The 22,548-nt window shown below is 53.7% G+C and overlaps 1 protein-coding gene across 3 annotated transcripts in view; it reads left to right on the top strand.

The window, feature by feature from the left end:
• Positions 1–21,532, top strand: part of RBM19 (RNA binding motif protein 19) — a 52,993-nt gene extending 31,461 nt beyond the window's left edge. For 2 of the 3 annotated variants that reach the window (XM_066562408.1, XM_066562406.1), the window contains exons 22-25: positions 2,700–2,805; positions 8,315–8,435; positions 14,241–14,354; positions 21,169–21,532. In XM_066562408.1, the coding sequence (XP_066418505.1) occupies positions 2,700–2,805; positions 8,315–8,435; positions 14,241–14,332 (319 nt within the window). In that variant the 3' untranslated portion in view covers positions 14,333–14,354; positions 21,169–21,532. The remainder of the gene's footprint in view (positions 1–2,699; positions 2,806–8,314; positions 8,436–14,240; positions 14,355–21,168) is intronic. The other variant, XM_066562407.1, reaches the window with a different exon arrangement.
• The last annotated feature ends 1,016 nt before the right edge of the window (positions 21,533–22,548 follow it).

Raw genomic sequence — 22,548 nt, 5'->3', positions numbered from 1 at the left:
ACTCACTGATGCTGGAAACCTCCCTGTAAACCATGCTGCTCGAGGGAAGGAGCCTGGCCTGGTGCTGTGGTCTGTGCTGGCAGCAGGATTGCTGATCTCTGCCCACCTGGAGAGGAGAGAGGCACCAGCACCCAGAGGAACCCCCACCCTGGGCTGCCTGTGGGTTTTTTCACTCCATCTGTGCTGGAAGGGGAAGGAGCTGGCAGTGCCACCGTGTCTGATTTGCTGTGACTCCACAGCCATCCCAGCCCCTGGGAGCACATTTTCAAACAGCTCCATGACATCTAATGGAAAAGGTTTCTTCCTTCCCTTGCCATTATGCTCTGCTGTCACTTGGGTGATGTGCTCCATGCTTTTCCTCCTCCCATGCCCATCCCCATGCCTCTGCCCATGGCACAGTCCCTGCCTGGCCATCCTGGATGAGCCGCAGTGGGAGCAAACCCATCAGCACCTGGCTTCCCTCTGGCTTCCCTGGGCAGGGAGCCTGCCACTGCAGGGGGTAATTGGGTTTCCTTCTGCCTCTGCCTCTCTCTCCCCCCAAATCCAGCAGAAATAATTGGAAAGGAGAGGTGTGAGTCTGTGCCTGGCACCAGAGAGGAGAACATTAAAGGCCGGAGCTGTGCCTCATTCGCAGCTCCCGCCGGTAATTGCTGTGTTGTGTTTTCTAATTAGCGCCGCAGTGGGGGGGATGCTGCTCCCCTGCACGGCCCCACTGGGGTCAGCCCTGTCCCCTCGGCTTCCCTCACCCCTGCACCTCGCCTGTTCCCTGGATCCATCTCCCTGGAAGCCCCTGCTGGCTCCCAGTGCCCAGGGAAAGCTCCTGGCCAGCCCTGCTGTGGATCTGGAGCGGGTGTCCCCTCCGCTCCTCTCCACGTGTGGGTGGCCTGGACTGCTCTGAGCTGGGGAGGAAGGAAGGGCCAATTTCTGCCCAGGCTGATGTGGGTCAGCATAGCTGGCACCCTGAATCCAGAGCCATCCTGCTCCTGTGGGTACCCCCTGGCCACCCTGAGTGCTGGGTTTTGGTGTCCAAAGGACACGTTGGTGTTTCAGTGCACAGACTGAACATTGTCTGAGACCTCCCTTTGAGCAAATACTCTGCTCCTGTTCCTTCAGCAAATATTCTGCTGCCCCCAGGCAATGTCCTTGATATTTTTCATGGAGAGAGAGAGAGACTAGAGCGTGCCCATGGGCTTTGCCTCCCATTTTTCCTAGCTAGATGGGCATTTCCATGGCTCAGGAGCTGTCCCCTTGCCTCTCCCTTCACCCAACTGCAGCATTTGAGTTGCTCCAGGCATCCTGGGAGTCCCTGTCACCCCCACCCCGTTGCAGGAGGACCTCTGGAACCCCCAGGATCCGAGCCCTCCGGCAGCTGAGGCTGCTCCCTCTGCTGTGCTGGGGTTTGTTTGTTTGTTTGCATGGCTCCAGCTCAGAGGGGGCAGCAGGGAGAGGGAGGGAAAGCACCGAGCGCGAGACGTGCGGATTCATTTTGAAGCTTCATAATGGTGCATTTACACACCACGTTGCCTAAGGAAATTGGGTGGATGAATGCCTGGTCATGCTGCCAGTGCAGCAGGTTAACTCCCAGGATTTAGCTTATATCATTTCACGAGAGCGTTTATGGCCTTTACTGTGTTTATTCCCAGGTGCTCTTTGGCACTGCTGTATCCCAGGCTCCTTTTGTGTATGCACGCCTGTGTGGAGATTTTCAAATAAAATAACACATCTCTTCAGACCTGGGCCACATTAAATATTTATTGCCTGCAGTTTGTGCATATGTGTTTGATATAAATGGGTGTGAGGGGAGGGGAGGAGAAGGGGAAGAGGGAGCTTGGCAGCAGGGAAAGCATTGGCTTTGTCCTGGAATTTCTCCAGGGGATGGCACTGGAGAGGGGTGTCCAGCACGTGCTGCCTTTGGGGCTAAAAAACTTTTTTAGGGTTTTTGGACAAAGTGGGATGGCTGCATGCTTTGCTGCTCAAGCCACAGGTTCCTTCTGTGGGACAGGAACCCCCTTATCTCCCATTCTTGGCTTTCCATTGACACTGCAAAACTTGTCTGAAATGCTGTTGGATATGGAGGTTGTTGTGGTCTGCTGGATTCGCCTGTTTCCCTTTCTACATCCAGAAAGCTTAGATAAAACCAGTTTTTTCCAGCACAGAAGCTGCAGGATGGCAGAGGCTGAAGGGTTAGAGCGAGGAAATCCAATCATAAAAAATGCCCAGGATCCCTGGAGTTGGAGGGATGACACCTCTGGGGATGGAGGAGCTGTTCTGGAAACAGAATAATTCCCTGTGGGGCCATGCTCTGTGTCCTGCCTGTATCCTGTGCACTCCAGCCCCTCTTTAAAGGTGCAAATAAATCTGTTTTGGTGGCATCTGGAGCAGCCCTGCTGACCTGGAGATGCTTTGCCCACCCTGAGCAGGGCATGGCATTCTGGCTGGATCTCCTGAGGGAAGGAGGAACAAAGCAGTTACATTAAAGAAGTTTTTTGTATTGTTAAGTTTTATATCCAGAATTATCCTTCAAATGCAAGCTGAGTTTTTTAACTGGTATTTGCTTTGGAAATGGGGCTTGCAGGGCAGCAGAGTGGCTGCAGGACACCACTCAGTGTGGGTGTGCAGCTGGCACTGCCAGGGTTTGTGGGGAAGGGGTGACTCTTGCCTTCATCTCATGCTGTCCCTGCTTTTCCTTGCATTGCCAGCACCTTTGGAGAGCTCAAGACCGTCCGGCTGCCCAAGAAAATGGCAGGAACAGGATCCCACCGGGGCTTTGGCTTTGTGGATTTCGTCACCAAGCAGGATGCCAAGGTGAGCTGTGCCCTTCTGGCACTGCCCCAGGTGGGGAGGGCAGCCTGGAGGCTCTGTCCCACTGCCCAGGTTTGGGCTGGTAGCATTGCCCAGGAAAGCTGCACTCAGGCTGAAACCCCCATGCGGGCAGCAACAAAACCTACAAGCCAACCCCTAAAAGGAATAATTTTGGTGCAACTGATAAAATAACTCAAAATTCTTGTAATATGGAAGGACAGGAGCTTATTTTTCAGGTTTGCCAGCAGCAAGGTGAGACAGGATGGTTTTAACCCAACATTAACACATCAGGAAACTTCTGCACATGTCCCACCTCCAGCACCACCTTGATTTTAGGGGAGTTTTGGATATTGTGGCTGTTCCCTAATTTGTAACCCATGCAAGGCTTGTGTTCACCAGTTCTTCTGTGTGTTTTGAGAGCCCCCTGTGAGCAGCCTTACCCTGCTGCTTTCCCAGTGACTGTGCCAGAGGATCAGTAGTTATGAATTGGCCTAGTTCATTTATTTTTTGAAAGCTTTCCTGTATCTTTAAGTTCCATGCTTTTAGCAGAAACAAGGGGATTGCAGCCTGTCTGATGATGGTATCCTGCTCTCATCATTTGCCAGAGGTTCTGGAGCAGGGTGGATTTCATCCTGCTGCTGATTCCTGGTGGTTTGGGCAGGGTCTGGAAGGGAGTGGCTGTAAGCACAACCCACGGGATGTTATTGCTGGAGGGAAGGGACCACATGAGCCCCCAAAACTCCAGATTTTCCAGACTGTGAGTGCAGATGAAGGAGAGAGGAGGGGGGAGCCAGCCAGAGCCTGTGTTTATGTTTTTAGACAGCATTCATTGATCCAGGATCACAAGGGACTATTAGATCATCCCTTCCAGCCTGACCTCCTGTATAACACAGTACATGGAGTTTCTTTGTTAGTCCTGTATTGATCCTAACTCAAACTTCCCTCTGCTCAGCTTCCCTCCTCCCCTTGGGGGTCAGCTGGGGGTGCAGGGGATCCCCCCAGGAGCCTGGTTCCTCTCCCTGCACCTTGAGCTGTGCCTGTGGCTCTGCTCAAAGCAGCTTTGCTTTCACCTCTGCTTCACTGCACAGTCACTCAGGCTTTGTTCCTGGGGTTTGAATTAATCTTTTTCCCAGGGAAACTTTAGGCTTTGGATGGAAAGGTACAGAGAGAGACCTGACTGGTTCTTTACTGCTGCTCTCTGGGGGAAGCAGGCACAGCTCAGTGTTTGCTTCCCATCCCTTTTCATCCTCTCAGGGGCTGATTCCAGCTGCACTGGACAAATGGGCATCTCAGTGATAGGCAGCCCATCTATGGTGAGGGGAGAGAGCCAGGCAGGCTCTGGCCCAGGGCACAGCTCCCAAAGCTCATGGAGGGGAGCATGCAGGGAGAGAGCTGCCCTGTGGAACAACTCTCAGCAGGGTTTTCTTCTTTCCCAGCAAAGCAGCTCTTCTTCCTTCTTCATATTTTTTTTCCACCCTCATCTCTTTGAGGGATTTAATTGTCTCACAAGTGGCACATCAAGTACACTCCATTGGCCGTCTGGAAGAGGATGCACAGTGTATTGATGAATAGGATCCTGAATATTGTAAACATGCTCATAATTGGCTTAGAGTTTATTGCTGAGTGAAATGAGAGAGGAGGGGAGTGGGCCTGGAGACCTCTGAGCTGAATAGCTCTGACTGTCAGTGACGCTTTTGCTCAGAGTGGTAATCTGGAAATTGCTTATAAGCATCTTCTAAAACATGATGGGTTTGTAATAGAATAGTTAGGCTGCCTTTGTTGGGCATTTAAAGCCTGTGACCTCCCGTGTTTGTCTTTTTCTCTGAACAAGCACGGCTGCTGTGGGAGCGCACATGGAGATTTTCCACAGCCAGCGCAGACACGGGGGCTCCTCCTCCCAGCTCCCCGATGCTGTGCCTGCAGCTCTGCCCCATCAGGCTTGGCTTGATCTCCTCAGCCTCCCCTGCAACTCTGATGCGCTGGCAATACCAAATTAACTCCAGTTAAGGAAGCACTAAACATTTCCTGACGTTCCCTGTGCAGAATCGTTGCAGAATTGTTTTTATTTTTGAACTATTAACTGGGAAGCCGAGTTCCCACTTTTCTCCCCTGTTGATATAAAAATACATCTGGTCTCCAAATAGAAATTGCCCATTTGGGAGAGACAGCCAATGCTTTCAAAATGCACACACACGGAAGGAAAAATCCTTGTGTGCAGCTGGCATCGCGGAGAGCATCCTCAGTTGGGACCGGCTCTTGCAAGGGAGGGATATTTATCAATCTCCTAATGTTGTTGACCCTTTGTCCCTCTAATGATTCCAGCCTGGAGGCTCTTTGGCTTGAGTATTTAATAGGGCAAGGGGGAATCTGGAGGCAGAGCAGCACTGTCCTCCAAATGAGTGCAGCAGTCAGGGCTGGCGCTGTCACACCCGTGGGTGACAGACGCTGCGCTCCTGCCTCTGCTCCCGGCCCTCCCAGCACAGCAGGCTCTGCTCCAGAGCTCTGCCTGCCTCATCCCAGCAGCCTGCCCTTCCTGGGGGGTTAGCAGCCACCTCTTCACTTGGAAATTCTCTTTCTGAATCCCACAGACGTTTTTAAGCTGCTGTTCCAGCCTCTCCCTTTCCTCTCCCTGCTTTTTCCCGCCATGCTGAGCCATAATGTTAAGCTTGAACCAAACTTTGCAAAAAATGCTCAGAAATGGCATTTTAAATCATGCTCACATCCTATTCTCAAGGAGGAGAAGCCCATAGTGTTTCCATGCAACCCTAAAGCATCTGGAAAGCAAATGAGGCCTGGGAAAAGGTTTGCCAGGGATCTGCAGGCTTTGGGTGGCCTGGCAGAGGGTGTGTTACCAAATGCAGCAGAATCGGGTTTGGGCATTTCCAAAGGAGCTTTTTGTGGCAAAGGCTCTCCTTAAAGCTGTAGGAAGATACAAAGCCCTGAGAATTAGAGGGCTTTTTTGGTGAGTCTCTCTCTTGGATGAGCAGTCACCACACCTGCCTTTTTCCCTCATTTGGATACAACTCCACAAACCTCTGGCCCTTCTTTGTTCCTCCAGAGAGCTGTCCTGGGAAGGCAGATGCTCACACAGAGGAGCTGCACCCCTAAAATAGCTCCTGCTTTCTCTGAAAGCCAGCCTGCTTCTCCTTTCATACTTGTCACCTAATTAAAATATATTTTTTTCCTACCTATCTCTTCATTTGGAATAGCAGCAGTGGCAGATTTCCTCCTCTCCCTGGAAGATTTCCAGCAGTGTGGATGTATGGGGATGGCATTTCTCCCCTTCATCCCTTTGTCTTTTAAATCATCAGTGCCTTCTCTTTTTTTTTCCCTGAAAAAGTCTTAATTCCTCTCAGAGCACTGAACAGCTAGTTTTGTCTTTTAGCTCATTTCCAAAGAAGTGACATCCGTGTGTTTGTCACCTGAAATGTGCAGCTTCTCTTCTGCATTCCCAGCTCCTGGAGCCCATCTGGAAGACAGGGAGCAGAGACCCCAGTACAGGCTGGAGCTTTCTTCATCATGGGTGCAAACCAACTCATTTTGGGGATGTGTTTGGCCAGGAAGGGCCCATGTCACCAGGCTGGTGGCAGATGTGTCTCGTCTGCAGCGGATTTCCTGCACATAACACAACCTGATGGCAGCATCTGCCTTCTGTGTTGCTCCATGACCTTTCCCAGCAAAACTAGAGGATGGCAATCCCATGAGGAGGAGGAGGAGGAGGAGGAGGTGGGGGCAGAGAAGTGGCTCAGTGGAGCAGAGCCCACCACATGCCACGTTCATCATGGCCTGCCCTCCTCCATGACCTGTGGAGCACAGATGGGCTGTGTGCTGTCACCCAACTTCCCTCTTCCTTGTGCTGTGGGAAGGAGCAATCCAAAAATAGGAATTAACAAAGGAAATGCAGTGTTTAGAGCCATGGGTTGTGTGCCAGGCTTTGGAAAAGGCTCCTGGTGCCAACACAAACAGCCCTCACAACTCCCTCCCACCACCTCCCCACAATGTTTGTTTAAGCCAACACATTGCTCTGCTAATTGGGAGACAGGCCTTGAAAACACAGCAGCAGCAAATAAAAACAGCTGGAGCTTGCAGCTCTTCCAGGAGGAATGTGCCCCTGGAAAAGGGGGCACTCTGCCCTGCCAGGATCACCCTGGGGGTGCTGGGACAATGGGAGATTCACCCATGCCATGGTGGAGCTGGTGCTCTTCATCACTGCTTTACAGCACATGAGGGTTATATGAGTGAAAGGACTGTGGAAAGAGAGGAAAGCTCAGATTACTGGAAAATGGGATTTTTTAAATGAGTTTCATAACCCAGCAGCTCAAGGAGGGTCCTGAGGACCCTGTGGGCAGCAAAGCAGGACAAGCCCCTCTGCCCAGAGATGTGGCATTTGGGGACAGCTGCAGTGGTTCAGAGCTGCTTTTAGCAGGTGGCTCAGAGGGGAGGTGTGGACTTCTACAGGACAGCTTGGGGGCTGGTTTGGGGCCTCCAGATGGGAGCGCAAGGCCCTGCTGGACAGCAGGATGTCTGTCTGATCCTACAGATGCCATTTTTGTTCCAGAGATTTGCAGAGCTCAAAACCTGAGCTAATCTCAGCCTTAGCTGGAGTTTTTGAAAAAGCATTTGGGGCATTTCTCTCCCTCCGTGCCCAGCCTTTACTGTGGAGCACTTTGTGGGCCCCTGGGGATAAAAATATTTGGCCAGTGTGTTTGTGTATTTGCATTGTGGGCCCAGTCCTGCTCAGTCCTGAATTTCCTTGAAATTCTGTGGGAAATAAAGACAAAATCAAACTTCCCTAGACTGAGTCAGTGCTTTCTGGGTGTCTCTGCTGGTTGGCTAGGGGCAGAGAAAGCCATCTGAGCTCTGGGCTGGCTGGCATGTTTGTATTCAACATCAGCAAGAGATTCCAGCTGTATGGGTGTTACCAAACAGGACCTAACACCAGGAAACCTCTGGATTTCTGCATCAGAGCAAACCACCACAGGCATAAAGAGCAGAGGGCTTCTGTGCTGGCTTCTGCTCTGCCACATGTGCTGCCACCACGGCCAAGTCACCAAATGGTTGGCAGGAGAAAGGCAGTTTTCCATCTTGCTTCCAGAGCAGAAAGGAACTCCTCTGTCACAGCTGAGCTGTGCTTCCCTGTGTTCCAGCAGAGAACAGGGTGCTGGGCAGTCACAGGGTCCCACCCAGAGCTGCAGAGGCTGCAGCATTCCCGGCTCAGGGGGGTCCCACCCTGTGCTGGGTTCCAGCCTGCCCCCCAGGAGCAGAGCCAGCAGCAGTGGTGATGGGAATGTGCTCTGCTGCAAGTGCAGGGAAGATAAATGACCAAGTCAGAGCCTCTGATGGAGATGGATCCTGCCCCATCAGAGCAAAGCACTCCCAGTACGATGTTCTCTGGTGGCCTTTCCACCCCGGGGCAGAGGGAGCAACATTTCTGCCTTTCCCTCCTGTGAGCCTGTTCTTATTTTCTCCTTTAATTTCTTTTTTTTTCTCTCTCTCTCTTTGAATTGTGCAGAAAGCCTTCCAGGCCCTGTGCCACAGCACCCATCTGTACGGCCGCAGGCTGGTGCTGGAGTGGGCGGACACGGAGGAGACGCTGGAAGCCCTGCGCCGCAAAACCGCCCAGCACTTCCACGGTAACCCCTGCTCTGCTGCCACTGCCACCCTGCTGGGGGCTGCCAGCTCCCTGCTGCAGCCTCAGCACGCTGGGGGAGGCAGCCAGGCCAGGCCTTTGTCTGGCAGCTCTGCCTGTGAGCTGTTAACTCTGCGTGTGCCCGGGCACCGCGGTGCCACCTGGCAGCCACAGCGCCTTTGCTCCCTCCCCTGGCTGCTCCCGAGGTGGGGACAGGCTCTGTGCATGCAGCACGTGGAGTTAAAAGGGAAAACTGTGTGGTGATGGGATGCAGAAGGGGCTGCTTGGCTCAGGCTGCTGGGAGTGACAGCTCTGCAGATGACAGCACTGCAGGCTCCTATTGACAGCCATCGACAGGCACAAATGCATTGCTTGGCAAATATTTATGTAGGAAGGGCTCCCCTGGGCTGCAGGGCTAAGCTGGAGATCAATGCTCCTCCTCCTGCATCCCCTCCCTGCTTCCCCTCTCCATCACCACATGCCCATGGCCCGGGGGTTTGGCAGCAGCTGTGGGGCTGCACATCCCTGCTGAGGGGAGAGCAGCACACCTCAGTTATTCAGTGATCCTGACTGATCCAGTGATCCCCATGTTGAAATGGTTCAGGGCTGCTCATTCCAGGCTGGGCAAGCTGCAGTTTGGTGGTGGCAGGGCTGAGGGGTGGATGTGCCCACCCAGAACCCAGCAGTGGAGTGGGGACATGTTGTGCATGTGGAGAAAACAGCAGGTGAGATGTTTCAAGCACCCAGTTTTATCTTCAGGATCTCCTTCCCCCCTTTCCACTCTGCTCAGTGTAAGGGGAAATAAGCAGTCTTGGCTTTAGGATCCTTGCAGACTCTCAGCAGATGTGGCTGTGAGCTCTGCCACCTCCCCCAAGCTCTGCTTATCCCCAGTTTTTGCCTGTCTTTGCTCCAGCCTCCTTGTCTGGGCTCTTCCTCACCGAGCTGGGGCCCTGGGGAGGGCAGCAGGAAGAGCATTTTCACATCCCAGCAGGAATGCAGCCTTGGAGCTGAAGTGGTTCCAGGGTCTCAGCTGAGAAACAGGAGCAAGGCTGCCACTCCCCATCTTTAGGGATGGGAAACAGGATGGCAGCACAATCCCTGCTGTGCTCCAGCCTGTCTCAGGAACATCCAGTGACTCCAAACTGCCAGTGGCTAATGCTGTGGCAGAGCAGGGTGTGCCAGGAGGGATCTGTGCCAGGAAAGCCAGGCTGGGGCACACCCATAGGCACCAGGGTCTGGCTGGTGCCCGGGACCAGGTCTCAACCTCTCTGTGACACACTGGAGGGTCAGGGGTGGGATTTTATTCCCTTGGGAAGTGCCTGCTCCTGATTTCAAGGCACTGTGGGGTGCCCAGTGGCTCTGAGGTGAGGAGGAAGCTACACCCTGTCCCTCTGTGGGTGATAAAGAGGGGAAAAAAGGCTGGCCCCACTCTGCCTGCACCCCTCTGGAACGGGGATGCTCCTTCAGCTTTCCTCCCTGGTGGGGCTAGAGGCTGCTTTTCCCACATGGAGCAGGGATGGAGAGGATGCAGAGCACACACAGCACCCAACAGCCAGGCTGACACCGTGCATCTCTTTTCACTGGTGGTTCAGCCCAGAAACCAGGATTTTTCCTACTGATCCCCATTTCCCCAAGCCTCCTCCTCTCCCCATAGGGCACAGGAGCAGCTCAGACATTCCTGTGCTGTGTGTCCCATGAGTTTTCCTCTGCCAGCACAGTGTGGGTGAACTGTGAGGGTCTTCCCACAGCTGCAGTGGCCAGGTCCCCATCCCGAGCTGGGAATAGGAAAGAAAAGATCCTTTCAGGTCCTCAAGCCTCAGGAAACGATCAGGACTGAGGTCTGTGGTGTCCCCAGCTCTAATGTCACCCTCATCATCTTTGTCTTAGTATTTCAAGGTCCTGACCTGGGCTGTGACAGACGTGTCCTACCACTCTGCTCCCTGCTACCATTACACACCTTATTTCTAGAGATCATTTAGAGAGATTGGGCTTCCAGTTCCAGGTCTCTGCTGTTATTTGTGAAGGAGAGGTCTGGTCTCCCAAATCTTTTCTCCATGCAGGCATTTGTCATGGCAATCAAACCACTTCTGAGCCGACTTTTCAATAGGTCTAATAGATGCAATAAAATGGAATAGGCTTCCTTCCCATTTTGTGTAGTTTTCAGGTCATTCTTTATGGCTTGTTCTGAGGCTTTGTAATGTTCCAGGAGAAAGTGAGGAGCCCAGGAGTGGTCACTGACTGCCACGGGTGGTTTCAGTGGTTCTGTCAGGAGTGAAGCCACAGCCCAGCCCTGAGGCCTGGCACCTTAGCCCTGCTGGCTCCCAGCACAGTCTGGGAGGGGCTTCAGGCTTTTTGCTCATTTCTGAGGATCTGCTCTTCATCCTGGGGCAGAAGGCACTTAGAGAAAAAAAAAAGACACTGAGTTTTGTTTGCACCCCACTATTAATCTGGGGGCAATTTTAATTGTTGTAAGGTGGCTGGAGGGCCTGAGGGCCTGGCCAGGGACAGGCTGTGTGGATAAAATCAGTGACTCTTAACGTGGGAAGGAGCAGCTAGGGAAAGCTTGGCCAACAGTTATCCCTGGACCCTCTAGTGCAGCCATAACCTGCAGCAGGGCTGTGACAAATGCCGCAGCAGGGCAGGGACAGGTGACAAACACTGCCAGCAGCAGCAGCTCGGCCTAGCTTGGGCAGGGGGATCTTCCCTTTGGAAAAGAAGGATCACTGAAGCTTTGGAAACCAGCAGGGTGGCTGTCCTGGCTCTGGGACCAAGGGATCTCACTGGGGCAAGGGGCAGCCATGGATGTGTGCCCTGTGCAGGGGGAACACTCCAGACTCATCCCTGCATCCCCAAATGACGGAGCCACCGCTCCAAAGGGCTGGGAGCAGCTCCAACCCCTTCCTCCCCCAGCTCCATCCTGAGGGGAGCTTGGCAAGCACTGCCCACCCCTCAGTGTGCTCTGCTCTCTCCCAGGGCTGTGCAGGGAGGGCTCTGGCTCCCAGTCCCACTAAATGCCCATTCCTTGTGCTCCTCAGACCAAGCATGCATGGAAGGGAAGGCTCTGGCTCCCAGTCCCAATAAGTGAGAATTCCTCAGCCCAGGCCATGCAGGGAAGGCTCTGGCTCCTAATGCCTCGAGCTCCTCGGCCCAGGCCACGTGGGGAAGGCTCTGTTCCCAATCCCGCTAAATGGCAATCCCTCTGCTCCTGTGCAGGGAATGCCAATCCCAGCTGTGCAGGGAAGGCTCTGGCTCCCAATCCCACTAAATTATAATCCCTCCCTCAGCCCAGGGAAGGCTCTGTTCCCAATCCCACTAAACACCAATCCTTCAACCCGGGCTGTGCAGGGAGGGCTCTGTTGCCAATCCCACTAAAGGCCAATTCCTGGTGCTCCTGGTGCAGGGAGGGCTCAGTTCCCAATCCCACCAAAGGCCAATTCCTGGTGCAGGGAGGGCTCAGTTCCCAATCCCACTAAAGGCCAATTCCTGGTGCAGGGAGGGCTCTGTTCCCAATCCCACTAAAGGCCAATTCCTGGTGCTCCTGGTGCAAGGAGGGCTCTGTTCCCAATCCCACCAAAGGCCAATCTCTGCTCCTGAGCCCGCCCCGCCGCTCTCCCGCCAGGCCTAACGGGGGCAGCCAGCTGTGCCGGGCCGCTTTCCTGCTCCTTGCCATCGATCAAAGCATTAAATTGACAGATGGGGAATTTCACCACGCCGGGAGGGGAAGCAATGACTTGTGGGGGGGTTACGATGGTGTGTGAGGCGGGGGTTCAGCTGGGGTGGCTGTAGAGCAGCCGAGCCCCGCTGTGGCTCATCCCTGGTTATTTACAGCTGTGCCTGGATGCAGGGGTAGCCAGGGAAGGCACGGTCCTGATCCTCCTGCTGGGCTGGGAAAGTCTTCCTGCCTCCATCCCCTGTGCCAGATCGCTCCTCCTTTGGCCTCCATCCCCCAGGTTTCCTTTTCCCTCACCTCCCAACCGCTGGGCTCCCTTTTTTTCTCCTTTGTCCTTTCCTATTTCTTTTTTTTTTCCTTAATTTTTTTTTTCTCGAGAGCATCTGTAACTAATGCAAACACATGCCGGAGCCGGGGAGTAAAACCCTGCAGGATTAGCGTGGCATCCACAACCCTGCCACGTTCTAATCCCGTGGTAATCCCCCTCCTGGCCCACCCCCGCCGGCTTTGCCCATTGTTTAAAGGAAGCAAATGGGATCGTTAGCGGGCAAACCTTAACCAGCTTGGAGCAGCAGAACGGAAGGAAGCCCAACCAATTCGCTCCCCCACCCTCCTGGGTTTTTATTTTCCCCTTGTTAGGCAAGAGGGGGATGCTGCTGGTGCTGCCCGTGGCTGAGCTGGTGAATCTGGGGGGTGCAGTGGGGGATTGCCCTGCCCGAGCCCTGCCAGGTGCTGCTCTGCTGAGGGATGTTCCCTGGGCCCCCAGCATCCCATATCCAGCTTTTCCTCTGCTGTGCAGCCTCAGCATTGTGGGATCTCCATGAGGCTCTGGTTGGGAAGGGGTGGCAGGTACAGGACATGCTCCTACAGCGGATTTGGGAGATGAGACCACATTTGATGCCATTCCAAAGGAGGAGAGCTGGGAGCAGAGTAGAGAGGGAGAACTACTGAGCTGGCACCTTCCTCCAGGGTGGGTTATCCCTGGTGCCTTTGGGTGATTGCACTGGGAAGAGCTGCTGGAGGGTCTGGGGGTGGCACCTTGTGGCCCCCATGGCTCCCCTGAGGTGGATGCTGGGAGGGCAGCGGGGTCCATCAGCACCCTCGTCCCCCTCCTGTCCCCACAGCCCCCAGGGAGAAGGGAGGCAGGTTCTGGCTCTCTGTCAAAGAATTAATTGAAAAATAAAATCATTAGATGGGAACTCCAGAAATGCAAAAATTGTTGGGAGTTGGGGGGAGGCGGGGGGGGGATGTGAGCTTTTGTCAGGTTAATTTCTTCTGTATTGATGTTTTGTGACATTTACTTGTTGTTTATCTCCCGCAGCAGCTGTAATACTAAAAGAAAATGCACAGCTTGTTCCATTTATTTATTTTACACCTTTTCTTTAGTCCTATGGTATGTTTGTTTGTTTGAGAAACCCAGCGAGGCTTTTGATGTCTGAAAGCAGGATTTAAACAGCTGTTCTCCATGTGCTGCGAGCGAGCTGGGGAGCCAGGGGGGGAGAGGGGGCTGTACCACAGCTCCTGCCGGGAGGGCACTGCCTGCCCAGCAGAAAGGAGGCTGTCAGCCTCACATCAGGGACCAAATGGCTTTGTCACCTCAGAGCCAGGGCTGGGCTGTTCCCTCAGGTGCTAGCAGCCCCCCAGGGTTCCCCCCTGTGCTGCAGGCATTGGGAGGGATGTGTGCAGGGCGCTGTGTGCCACAGGCAGTGCCAGGGCAGGAGGGGCAGAGCAGGGACATGGTCCCCCCCAGGTGAGGGATGTGCTGCTGGGATGGGGTGGTCTCAGCCAGGGTGTTGGTGGGGCTGTGTCCTGCCAAGAGCCCTGATGAGCTCCTGCTGAGGCTTGCAGCCACTTTTCCACAGGGAGATGGTGAATTTCACAGTGAATTGGGGTCAGCAGGAAGGGTTGGCATCACCATCATCTGTTTGGGTGCTGTTTGCTCCCAGCCAGTGAACTAAAGCACGGGTGGAAGGTTTTGGAATCCCAGCTCCTTCCAGGACCTGCCTGGGGAGGAGAAGTAGGTGATGATGACCTTCACCTGGAAGGATATCCTGCCCCCTCAGCCCCTCCTAAGGTGGGTCCAGGTTGTAATTTTTGCTTTTCTCTCCCCCCCCTTTGCTCCCACCCTGGCCTGGACAGACTCCCCAAAGAAGAAAAAACGATCGGAGCTTTTGAATGAAATCATGGAGCACCTGGAAGAGGAGGACACTAACAAGGATGAGGATATCTAACAGCTGCCTGGGCTCTGGTGAGGTGGGTACTGGGGCAGGGTGGGCACAGCTGGCCCTAAAAGTCACAGTGTCCTTGCTGCAGGGTCAGTAGCACCAGGAGCAGGAGAAGGTGGAATTCCAAAGGCTCGGCAGCCTCCAAGCAGGAATCCCACCCTTTGCCTGTCCCTCTGCAACCCCAGAGGCTCCTGTCTGTGGTCCCAGGGGTTACAGCCCAGATTTGGCTCAGTTTGAACCCAGTGTTGAAGTGAGTGCATGCCCTGGGTGTGTTCTGTGTGCTCCCCTGGCTGTTGGCATCCTCCAGGGAAAGGCAGCAGAATTTCTGCTGTCAGAGTGTGAATTGTCCCTCCCTGTGGCTGGGGGAGAACAGATGGGCTGCCAAAAAATCAAAATCCCTGTTTGGACACCAACCTGCAGCTGCCACCATGGCACAGACAGTTTGGCAAAGGCCTTTTCCCTGCCAGCACAAAAATCTCCACAACTTCTCTCCCTCCAAAAGCAGCACACCCCAAGTGAGTCCTGGCTGCCATCACTCCTCCTTGGTGTGTCTTGGGGCAGCGTCTCAAGGCTGGAAAATTAGGGATGGCAGGAGGGAGTCAGGATGAAATGGCTCCCTGAGGTCAAACCCTGCAGTCCTGCCAGCCCCTCTGATCCTTCTGAGACCCCCAGGCTCACCCTGTGTGGGCTCAGGAGAGGTAAGGTGGGCTCGTGGTGTCCTCTGTGTGTGTGTGGCCACAGTGGAAACCCTGAGTATCTGATGGGAGCCTGTTCACAGCAGCTGAGCTGGGTTAAACCACACTGCCTGCTCCATGCAGGGCCACTGCAGGAGTGCCAGGGCTTTGGGGTGACATCTGTAGGGCTTTGGGGTGACATCTGTCCAGCTCTGATTTTGGGTGCCTCCAGGTGTGTGTGCTGTGCTGCTCAGAGCCCAGCTCTGTGCTTACAGACATGTCCTGTCCCAGCTTTTCTGCAAAATTCCCAGAACAGGGCTCATTGCTGAGCTGCAGTCCCAGGTTGAGCTCCAGTGCTGTGACACCCCTTGCTGGTCCCCCAAACTGTGCTGCAGCTCCAGAGCCCTGCTGCTGCCACTGAGAGCTTCCCAAACCTCACAGCAGCCACCCCTGCCAGGACCTGGCTCAAGGGACAGACCAAAATTCAGGAATAGCCCCTTGGGATGTCTCAGGGCTGTGGTGTGAAACCTCATTCTGGAACAGCAAGTGGGGAAACTGAGGCACAGGTGTGGAAGCAGTGCTGTCAGAGGGGGTGGCAGTGTCACCTGAAGTGGTGACAAGCTTGATTCCCCTTTTTTTGCTTGGCATTGATGAGTGGCATTCCTGTCCCTGTTCCCCACTGCCTGCAGCACCTGCCCCAGCACTGGCACAGCTCTGCACCAGGGGGTCACTGCAGTGAAATCTCAGCCCTAGCTAAGTTTAATTTCAGTCCAGCAGGGATGTTTGACCATCCTGCCTGGGCAGGACCAGCCCAAGTCCAGCACAGAGGACAGAGAAGCTGGGCAGGCTCCTCTCCAGGCACATGCATCACCCAGCACATGATTTCCCAAAGCTCTGCAGCATTGCAGGTTGGGCTTGGATTTTCCTGTGGGGTTTTTTTTTCCTGTTTTTTCTTTTTTTTTTTTTCCCTCTTTCCCTTCATTGTCTTTTGTGGCAGGGCAGGTTTCTTGCTGAGTGTCTCTGAGGTCTGCAGCAGCGACGAAAAGGATTAGCACAAGCAGAGCATGTAGGCTTTAGAGAACAGAGCAGAGTTTGGTTTCAACATCTAATTCAATTTGTTCTGCCGAGATTGAAATATGAAATGGTTGCCAGTCAAACGTTCAAAGGGGGAGGAGGGAGGAAAGAAGAGAGGGAGCCTTCTCAAATTTAAATTTTAATGAAAATTAATTTAACCCTTTGATATGTTTTAAAACATGTTATTTCCCAGGCTGGGAACAGGCTGGAAAACATTCATGAGGGTTTTTTTTTTCCCCTGTACCTTCAAACATAATGAAGATTTTCTTTTTCCCTTAATGATACTTATCTTGTGGAGCAGTTTGACATTAGTTAATTTTTCAGGCAATTTGGTATCAAGGAAATCTGTTTGATGTGAGCAGGGGGGGGCTGTGTATGTGTACACAGATATATATGTGCCTGGACATTAATTATGGAAGTGCTGATCACAGCTCTGGAGAACAGTTGGAGTTAATTCCTGCTCCACTTCTTTGTTACGTACTGAGAATCCCACACGTTGCACCCCTAAAATTACAGCAGGAATTTTCTAAAAACGAGCCTACACCTGAATTAAAATGATCACTTAAGTAGGTCTGCAGAAATTCAGCACTCCCCACTGACTGTTTTTCTTTTTTCCCCCTGATCTGAAGCAATCCTAATGATAAAATAATGCAAACTCTGTTACCTGTCCACGGAGCTAAAGCAGGCAACAGCCTCCCCCTGGTCCTTAACCTCAGCAGTGCTGCTGCAATGCTCTTGTTTGCTTTGGGAGGGGGAACAGTTCCTGTTCTATTATTCAGGAAGGTTTTGTCTGTACCAAATGACTGCACACTGACGGTTGTGACTGGGCTGGGATGAGCTGCAGCCCTGTCCCCCTCGTTCTGCTGGCTCTTGACAGCCCAGGGTCAGTGTCACCGTGTGTGCCTGTCACCCCTCAGCTGCCCTGTGCTCCCTGGGCACAGCTGGGCACAGGGGGGGTGTGGTGCTCCTTGTTGGGGTGTGAGGGCTGGAGCCAGGCTGTGCTGGTGGCAGAGAAGATGAGCAGCTCCAAGCTCCAGCTCACCCATCAGCCCTGGCTGTGCAGGTGAGAGCTGGGTACAGCCACCCCACATGGGCTCTCTGGGCTGTGCTCAGCCTCTGCTCTCCCATCAGAGAACCCAAAAGAGTGCTTGACACTCAGTTCTGGCTGCTGGGATGCACTGCAGGGTCCCTGGGGGCTTGAAGCCCTGTGCCTTGGCCAGTGGGTGTGTGTCAGGTTGTGACAGCTTCATCCAGGGTGAGACCCTGGCGAGCTGGACAGGAGCAGGAGCTGTGCTGGCTGCAGCTGCTCCCCAGGCACGCTGCAGATCCCCCTCCCCAGGGCAGCTCTGCAATTGGATTAGGATATTATTCAAATGCAGCTTTTTTACTGAATGAGAGGGTTAAGGGGTTTTAATAGAAGCAGCTCTCCCTCATTGCTGCCTGTTGCCAGAGGCCTGTGTGGGCTTTTATCTCCTTATGGGGACAGGCAGCAAAGCAAGGCAAGGAACAGAGAGAGCCAGGGAGCCTGGCTCTGCTGGGCACTGCCAGCCCCTCAGTTGTGCCACAGTGCCCTGGGAGTGCCCAAAGTGACCCCCTCCTTTGGAAAACTCCTGACCACCATCTGTGTTTTCCTCTCTGTGCCACAGGAGAGCTGTCAGGGACAGGCAGGCAGCATCTGTGAGCTCTTGGTGGTTTCTTGTCATCACCACTGCTCTGCTCCTGCAGTAAGTCAGGAATTCCAGCTCTTCTCAGCCCTTCAGGCCCATCTTCCCTGGCCTTCCTCCCAGGTGTGTCCCATGGAATGAGGTCTGGGGAGCACTTCAAGGCCAAGCAGGCACAGTAAGTGCCACTCACTCACCCTTTGCAGGAAGATGGGTCCTGCCTGCTGCCTTCCAGCCCAGCTGCTGCCTCCTGGAGCTCTGGAATCTCCAGGGGGAGGTTCAGGTTGGACTTCAGGAAGAATTTGCAAATGCAGATTGAGAGAGTTGACTTGGATGCTGGCTGGAAGATTTGGGGAGCTTCTCCTTAATCCCAGAGTCCCAGGAGAAGCCGAGTTGGAAGGGACCAATATTCCAACACATCTGGACTTCACCCTGGGTCACAGCACCACCAGTGTTTGGCATCACATCCCAGCTTCCACCAGCACCTTCCTCAGCAGGAAAAAACAGCAGGAGGAGGAGGAGGAGGAGGCAGCTTCCCTGAGTGAGGCACTCTGCCTCCTGTTTTCCCTAAATGTGTGCATTGGAGAGGAAGAGAAACCGCATGGCCGGGCTTGAGAGCTCAGCCTTCGCCAGCCATGAATAATAATCAGGCTCAGTAATTCACAGTAAATAGGGATCCAAATTGGCTAATCAGGGAGGCTTTCACCCCAAACTGGAGCTGGGGAGGGAGGCAGAGCAGAGCAGAGCTGGGGGTGTGCAGGAAGTGATGGCAGCACAGGAGCAGGGAGGTGGGCAGGATCCTGGAGAAGGGAGGGTCTCACCTCCCTGGGAGCTGCAGGAGCACAGTCCCTGCGTTCCACAGGCTGTAATTAGTGCCTGGTAATTAGGTTTGTCTCTCTGTTCAAGCCCCGGGACCATGGTGGGCTGCTGTGGACCAGGGGGGTACAGAACCAGTGTCACCATGTCCCCACATGTGACATCATCCCCAGCTCAGGGTACAGCAAAGCTGCTGGGACAGAGTGGTGGGAGGGCACTAAGGGCTGTGGAGTGTGTCAGGAGAGGTGATCTGGGGGGGGAAAAGGTTTTCTTCGTGTTCCCTCAACTAAAATTTGGCATTTTCTGGTTCGTTTTCTCCTACAGGAGCAAGCAGGGTAGTGGTAGGAGCTGTGTTCAGCTGCAGTGGGGTGGGCCTGGGGGGTCTCCAACTGCCAGCAGCAGGCTCTGACAGGCAGGAAACATCCCAGGGACACCCCCTGTGAGCAGGGAATGGCTCCTGACACTGGACAGAGCAGGGACAGGCAGAGTCCTTCCCTGCAAATACCCTTCCAGCAGCATCTGAAGGCACTCTTAGATCAAGTGAAGATAAAACCATGGAAAAACCCCTCAGCCCAGCCTCCCTGCAGACCTCAGCCCATGATTTGGGCTATTTAAATACGTGGAGTAGGAGCTGGAAGTGCAGCTGATGAGGAGCTGGAGGAAGGCTGCCCCTGCAAGGTGTTTTGCAGCTGCTGAGTGACTTTTGAAACTGAGGAGGAGCCTCCAGCCACGTTCCCAGTCCCCTCAGCTCCCCTGTCTGGGGCACACCACCCTGCTTGCCTCCTTTTCCAGCTGTCCCAGTGCTGCTGGCCTGCAGCAAGAATGGCTCTGCATCCACCACCTAACCCACAGCAGCTCTGTCCAGAGGGGATTTCCCTCCTGCCCTTTCCCTCCCTTTCCCATCTCTCCCTCCTCACACACTGGATTAAGAGCATTCCCCAAATCCAGCACACTGGGAGGGATGGAGCCAACAAACCTCCTTCAGCTTCCTTTGCTCTGGGACTTCCTTTCCTCTGCAAGGGGGTTTGGGGTGTGCAGTGCTTCTCCTTTGGGGTGATGGGTGCTGTGTGATGCCTCAGCACCTCAGAGCTGATGGCCAGGAGCTCCCCATGCCTCCCTTAGAGATTCAGTCATCCCTCACACCCGGAACTGGAGGTGGGCTTTGGCAGGGGTAAACAAGGACAGCTTTGTAAGCGAGGAGAGATGGAGACTAAAGCAGGGTCCTGCCTCTCCCACGTGTGCTGATCCCAAATCTTTTTTGGAGGTAAGTGTAGCCCCTGGTAACAGCCATTCCCCTGGTGCTGGTGGGGCTGAGAAATCCAGGGTTTTTCTACTTCATCAGCTTAGAAAGCAGACCACAAAAGGCAAAAATCTCTCCAGGAGAGATCTGGGGCTAGGCAGCCACCCCTCTGAGCCATCCTCTGCCCCCAAAACCCAGCAGCAAAGCCCAGGCTTAACCTCAGCCCCAGCAAGGCTGAGCCCACACTGGAGCTTCACACCTGGCTGGGACAGGGGTCTCCCCTGGTGTTTTGGACAAAGCATTCATTTTTGCATTTTGTGGTTTGGTTTTAAGCTGATGATGTAGAAAACTTTTAAATTGTTCCCCCAGGCTCTGGGTGGGTGTGTGGGATGAGCTGCTGCCATGGGCTCAGCCTGAGATGGGCCCCCCCTCCAGCCCAGGGCTGGGAGGATCTGAATGAGCCTGGGTTTTCCAGCAGGGCCAGCACAGGCACACACAGCCCATGGGGCTGCTCTGGTGGCCCCAAAGTCTCTGTGACACCCTGGGAACAAGGCAGGAGATGCTTTAATTCCATTTCCAGCCCAGCTCAGCACAGTGTGTCAGCCCCAGGAAGCAGCAGGCTGGAGTGGCCCAGGAGCAATTCCAGCCAGGTGGCAGGAGAGCTGGTGCAGGGCTGCAGAGGGGCAGTCACAGCCCATCCTGCCCCCAGCAAGATGAACAGGACAGGCACATCACCCCAGGCAGCTGCAGAAAAGCAAAACCTGGCAAGTTTCTTCTTTTAATTTAAAAAAATGAAGAAGCCAAACCAGCCCAGTGTGGTTTCAGCTGGGGGTCTGAGGCCTGGGTGGCAGCAGGAGGGGGCTCAGCAGGCAGGAGCCTTGGGCTTCGTTAGGATTCAGCCCTTGGAGCTCTCCTTTCCCTCTGATGCCTGAGTGTGATTGACACTTACAAATTACCCAGCCAAAAGTGTCGAGTCTTTGACCCCTGAGTAACATCTTTGGCAAGCCTGAGATTTGCCAGCATTTTGTCATCTAATTACTACAAATCCCTTGAAAATTCACTGGCTGGTGAATTTTTAATGCGGGACAATTTCAATGTGATGCATGGCCCAGATGGGCAGTGCAGGCTCCTTCCCTCTCCCCCCTCTGCCTCCCTGCCTGCCCTTCTCCTGCTTCCCTCCTTCCTTTGCCCTCCTTCCTCCCCCAGTCCCATTCCTTATCTCCCTCCTGCCTCTGTGCATCCCCATCCATGAAGTGCCCCGGGATCTCAGCCCCTCCTGGGCTCTCCAGCCCAGCTCAGTGTCCCCCCTGTCCCCTCTCTGTCCTGCTGAGGGAGCTGCTACATGGAATTCTTTTTTTTTTTTCCTCACCTTCTCAGGTCTGTGGCTGATGGATGGAGCAGGAGAAGCCTCCGTGAGGAGCCAGCCCACTTGTTGCCAGTGGAATCCAGGGCTGATTTATGCCCTGTGTCCAGGTCCTGGGATTCCCAGCCTTTGAAATTCAGAGAGGAAAGAAAACCCTTGTCTGCTGGCAGCTCCTGAGCATCACTTCTTAAATCAGGCAGGGATTGATTCCCTTCATCTCAGCCCAACCTGGGGGAAGAGGAACCTGGAGCAATGGACACTTCCCTGCTGACCTGGGGACTGACAGAACCTTCTCTTAATATCTGAATTAAATAATTCCTGTACATTAAAAACCACATTCTGTACATTAAAAACCATATTTTTAATTACCCAAACTGAGCCACGTCAGAGTTTTGGTTGGCTTTGTTTCTTCCCCACAGCCAGGTCATTTTTTGGGACCGATAGAGAGATAAGAGCAATAATTCCTGTACATTAAAAACCACATTCTGTACATTAAAATCCATATTTTTAATTACCCAAACTGAGCCACGTCAGAGTTTTGGTTGGCTTTGTTTCTTCCCCACAGCCAGGTAGGTTTTGGGGCCGATAGAGAGATAAGAGCAGTTTTGGGGCCGATAGGGAAATAAGAGCAATAATTCCTGTACATTACAAACCATATTTTTAATTTCCCCAGCTGAGCCACATCTGGGTTTTGTTTGCCTTTGTTTCTTCTCCACAGCCAGGTAGTTTTTGGGGCCGATAGGGAGATAAGAGCAGTTTAGGAGGGAGGCCTGGGCTCTGCTGTGCTGGGCTTTGTGCCTGTGTCATTTCTGTCCCCGCTCCCAGGCAGTCGCCTCCCGTCTCTCCCTTCCCAGCTTTCAAAGGGAAAGAGGCTTTGCTTTTCAACCAGGGTACTGCTTTACATATGTAGGCAGCTGATAAAGTATTTTCACTTCGCCCCTTTCCCCTCTGGGAATCGCTGTCTTACGGCAAAACTGTTTTGTCTGACAAGGGCTGCAACAGATTACACGTGTTGGCTGCAAACACGGGGCCTTTTTTTACCCCCTTCCCCCCCCCTTTTTTTTTTCTTAAAAAAAAAAAAAAATCTCTATCTCTGCAGTGCCAGGAGGAGCTCTGCCTTTTGCCTCCAGCCCCCAGGAGCAGCCCGGTGCTGGGATCTGCTGGTGGCATCAGACTCCTCTGGGTGGTGCCTCTGGCCAGATTGGTTTTCTCACTGAGGTTAATTTGAGCCTGAATCCATGAAAATGTCACTGATTCCATCAGGGCTGAGCACATCAGATGGGCTGGCTCAGGGTTTGGGAGGGGGGAGATTTTAGGAGCCCTCAGCATCCAAAAATGCAGCATCCCTGGAGGTCAGGGGGACTCAGAGTGATGATGCTGAGAGCCAAGCTCCA

The sequence above is a fragment of the Molothrus aeneus genome, chromosome 18, assembly GCF_037042795.1.
Source record: "Molothrus aeneus isolate 106 chromosome 18, BPBGC_Maene_1.0, whole genome shotgun sequence".
NCBI lineage: Eukaryota > Metazoa > Chordata > Aves > Passeriformes > Icteridae > Molothrus > Molothrus aeneus.
This window is presented reverse-complemented; position numbering and strand designations above follow the sequence as displayed.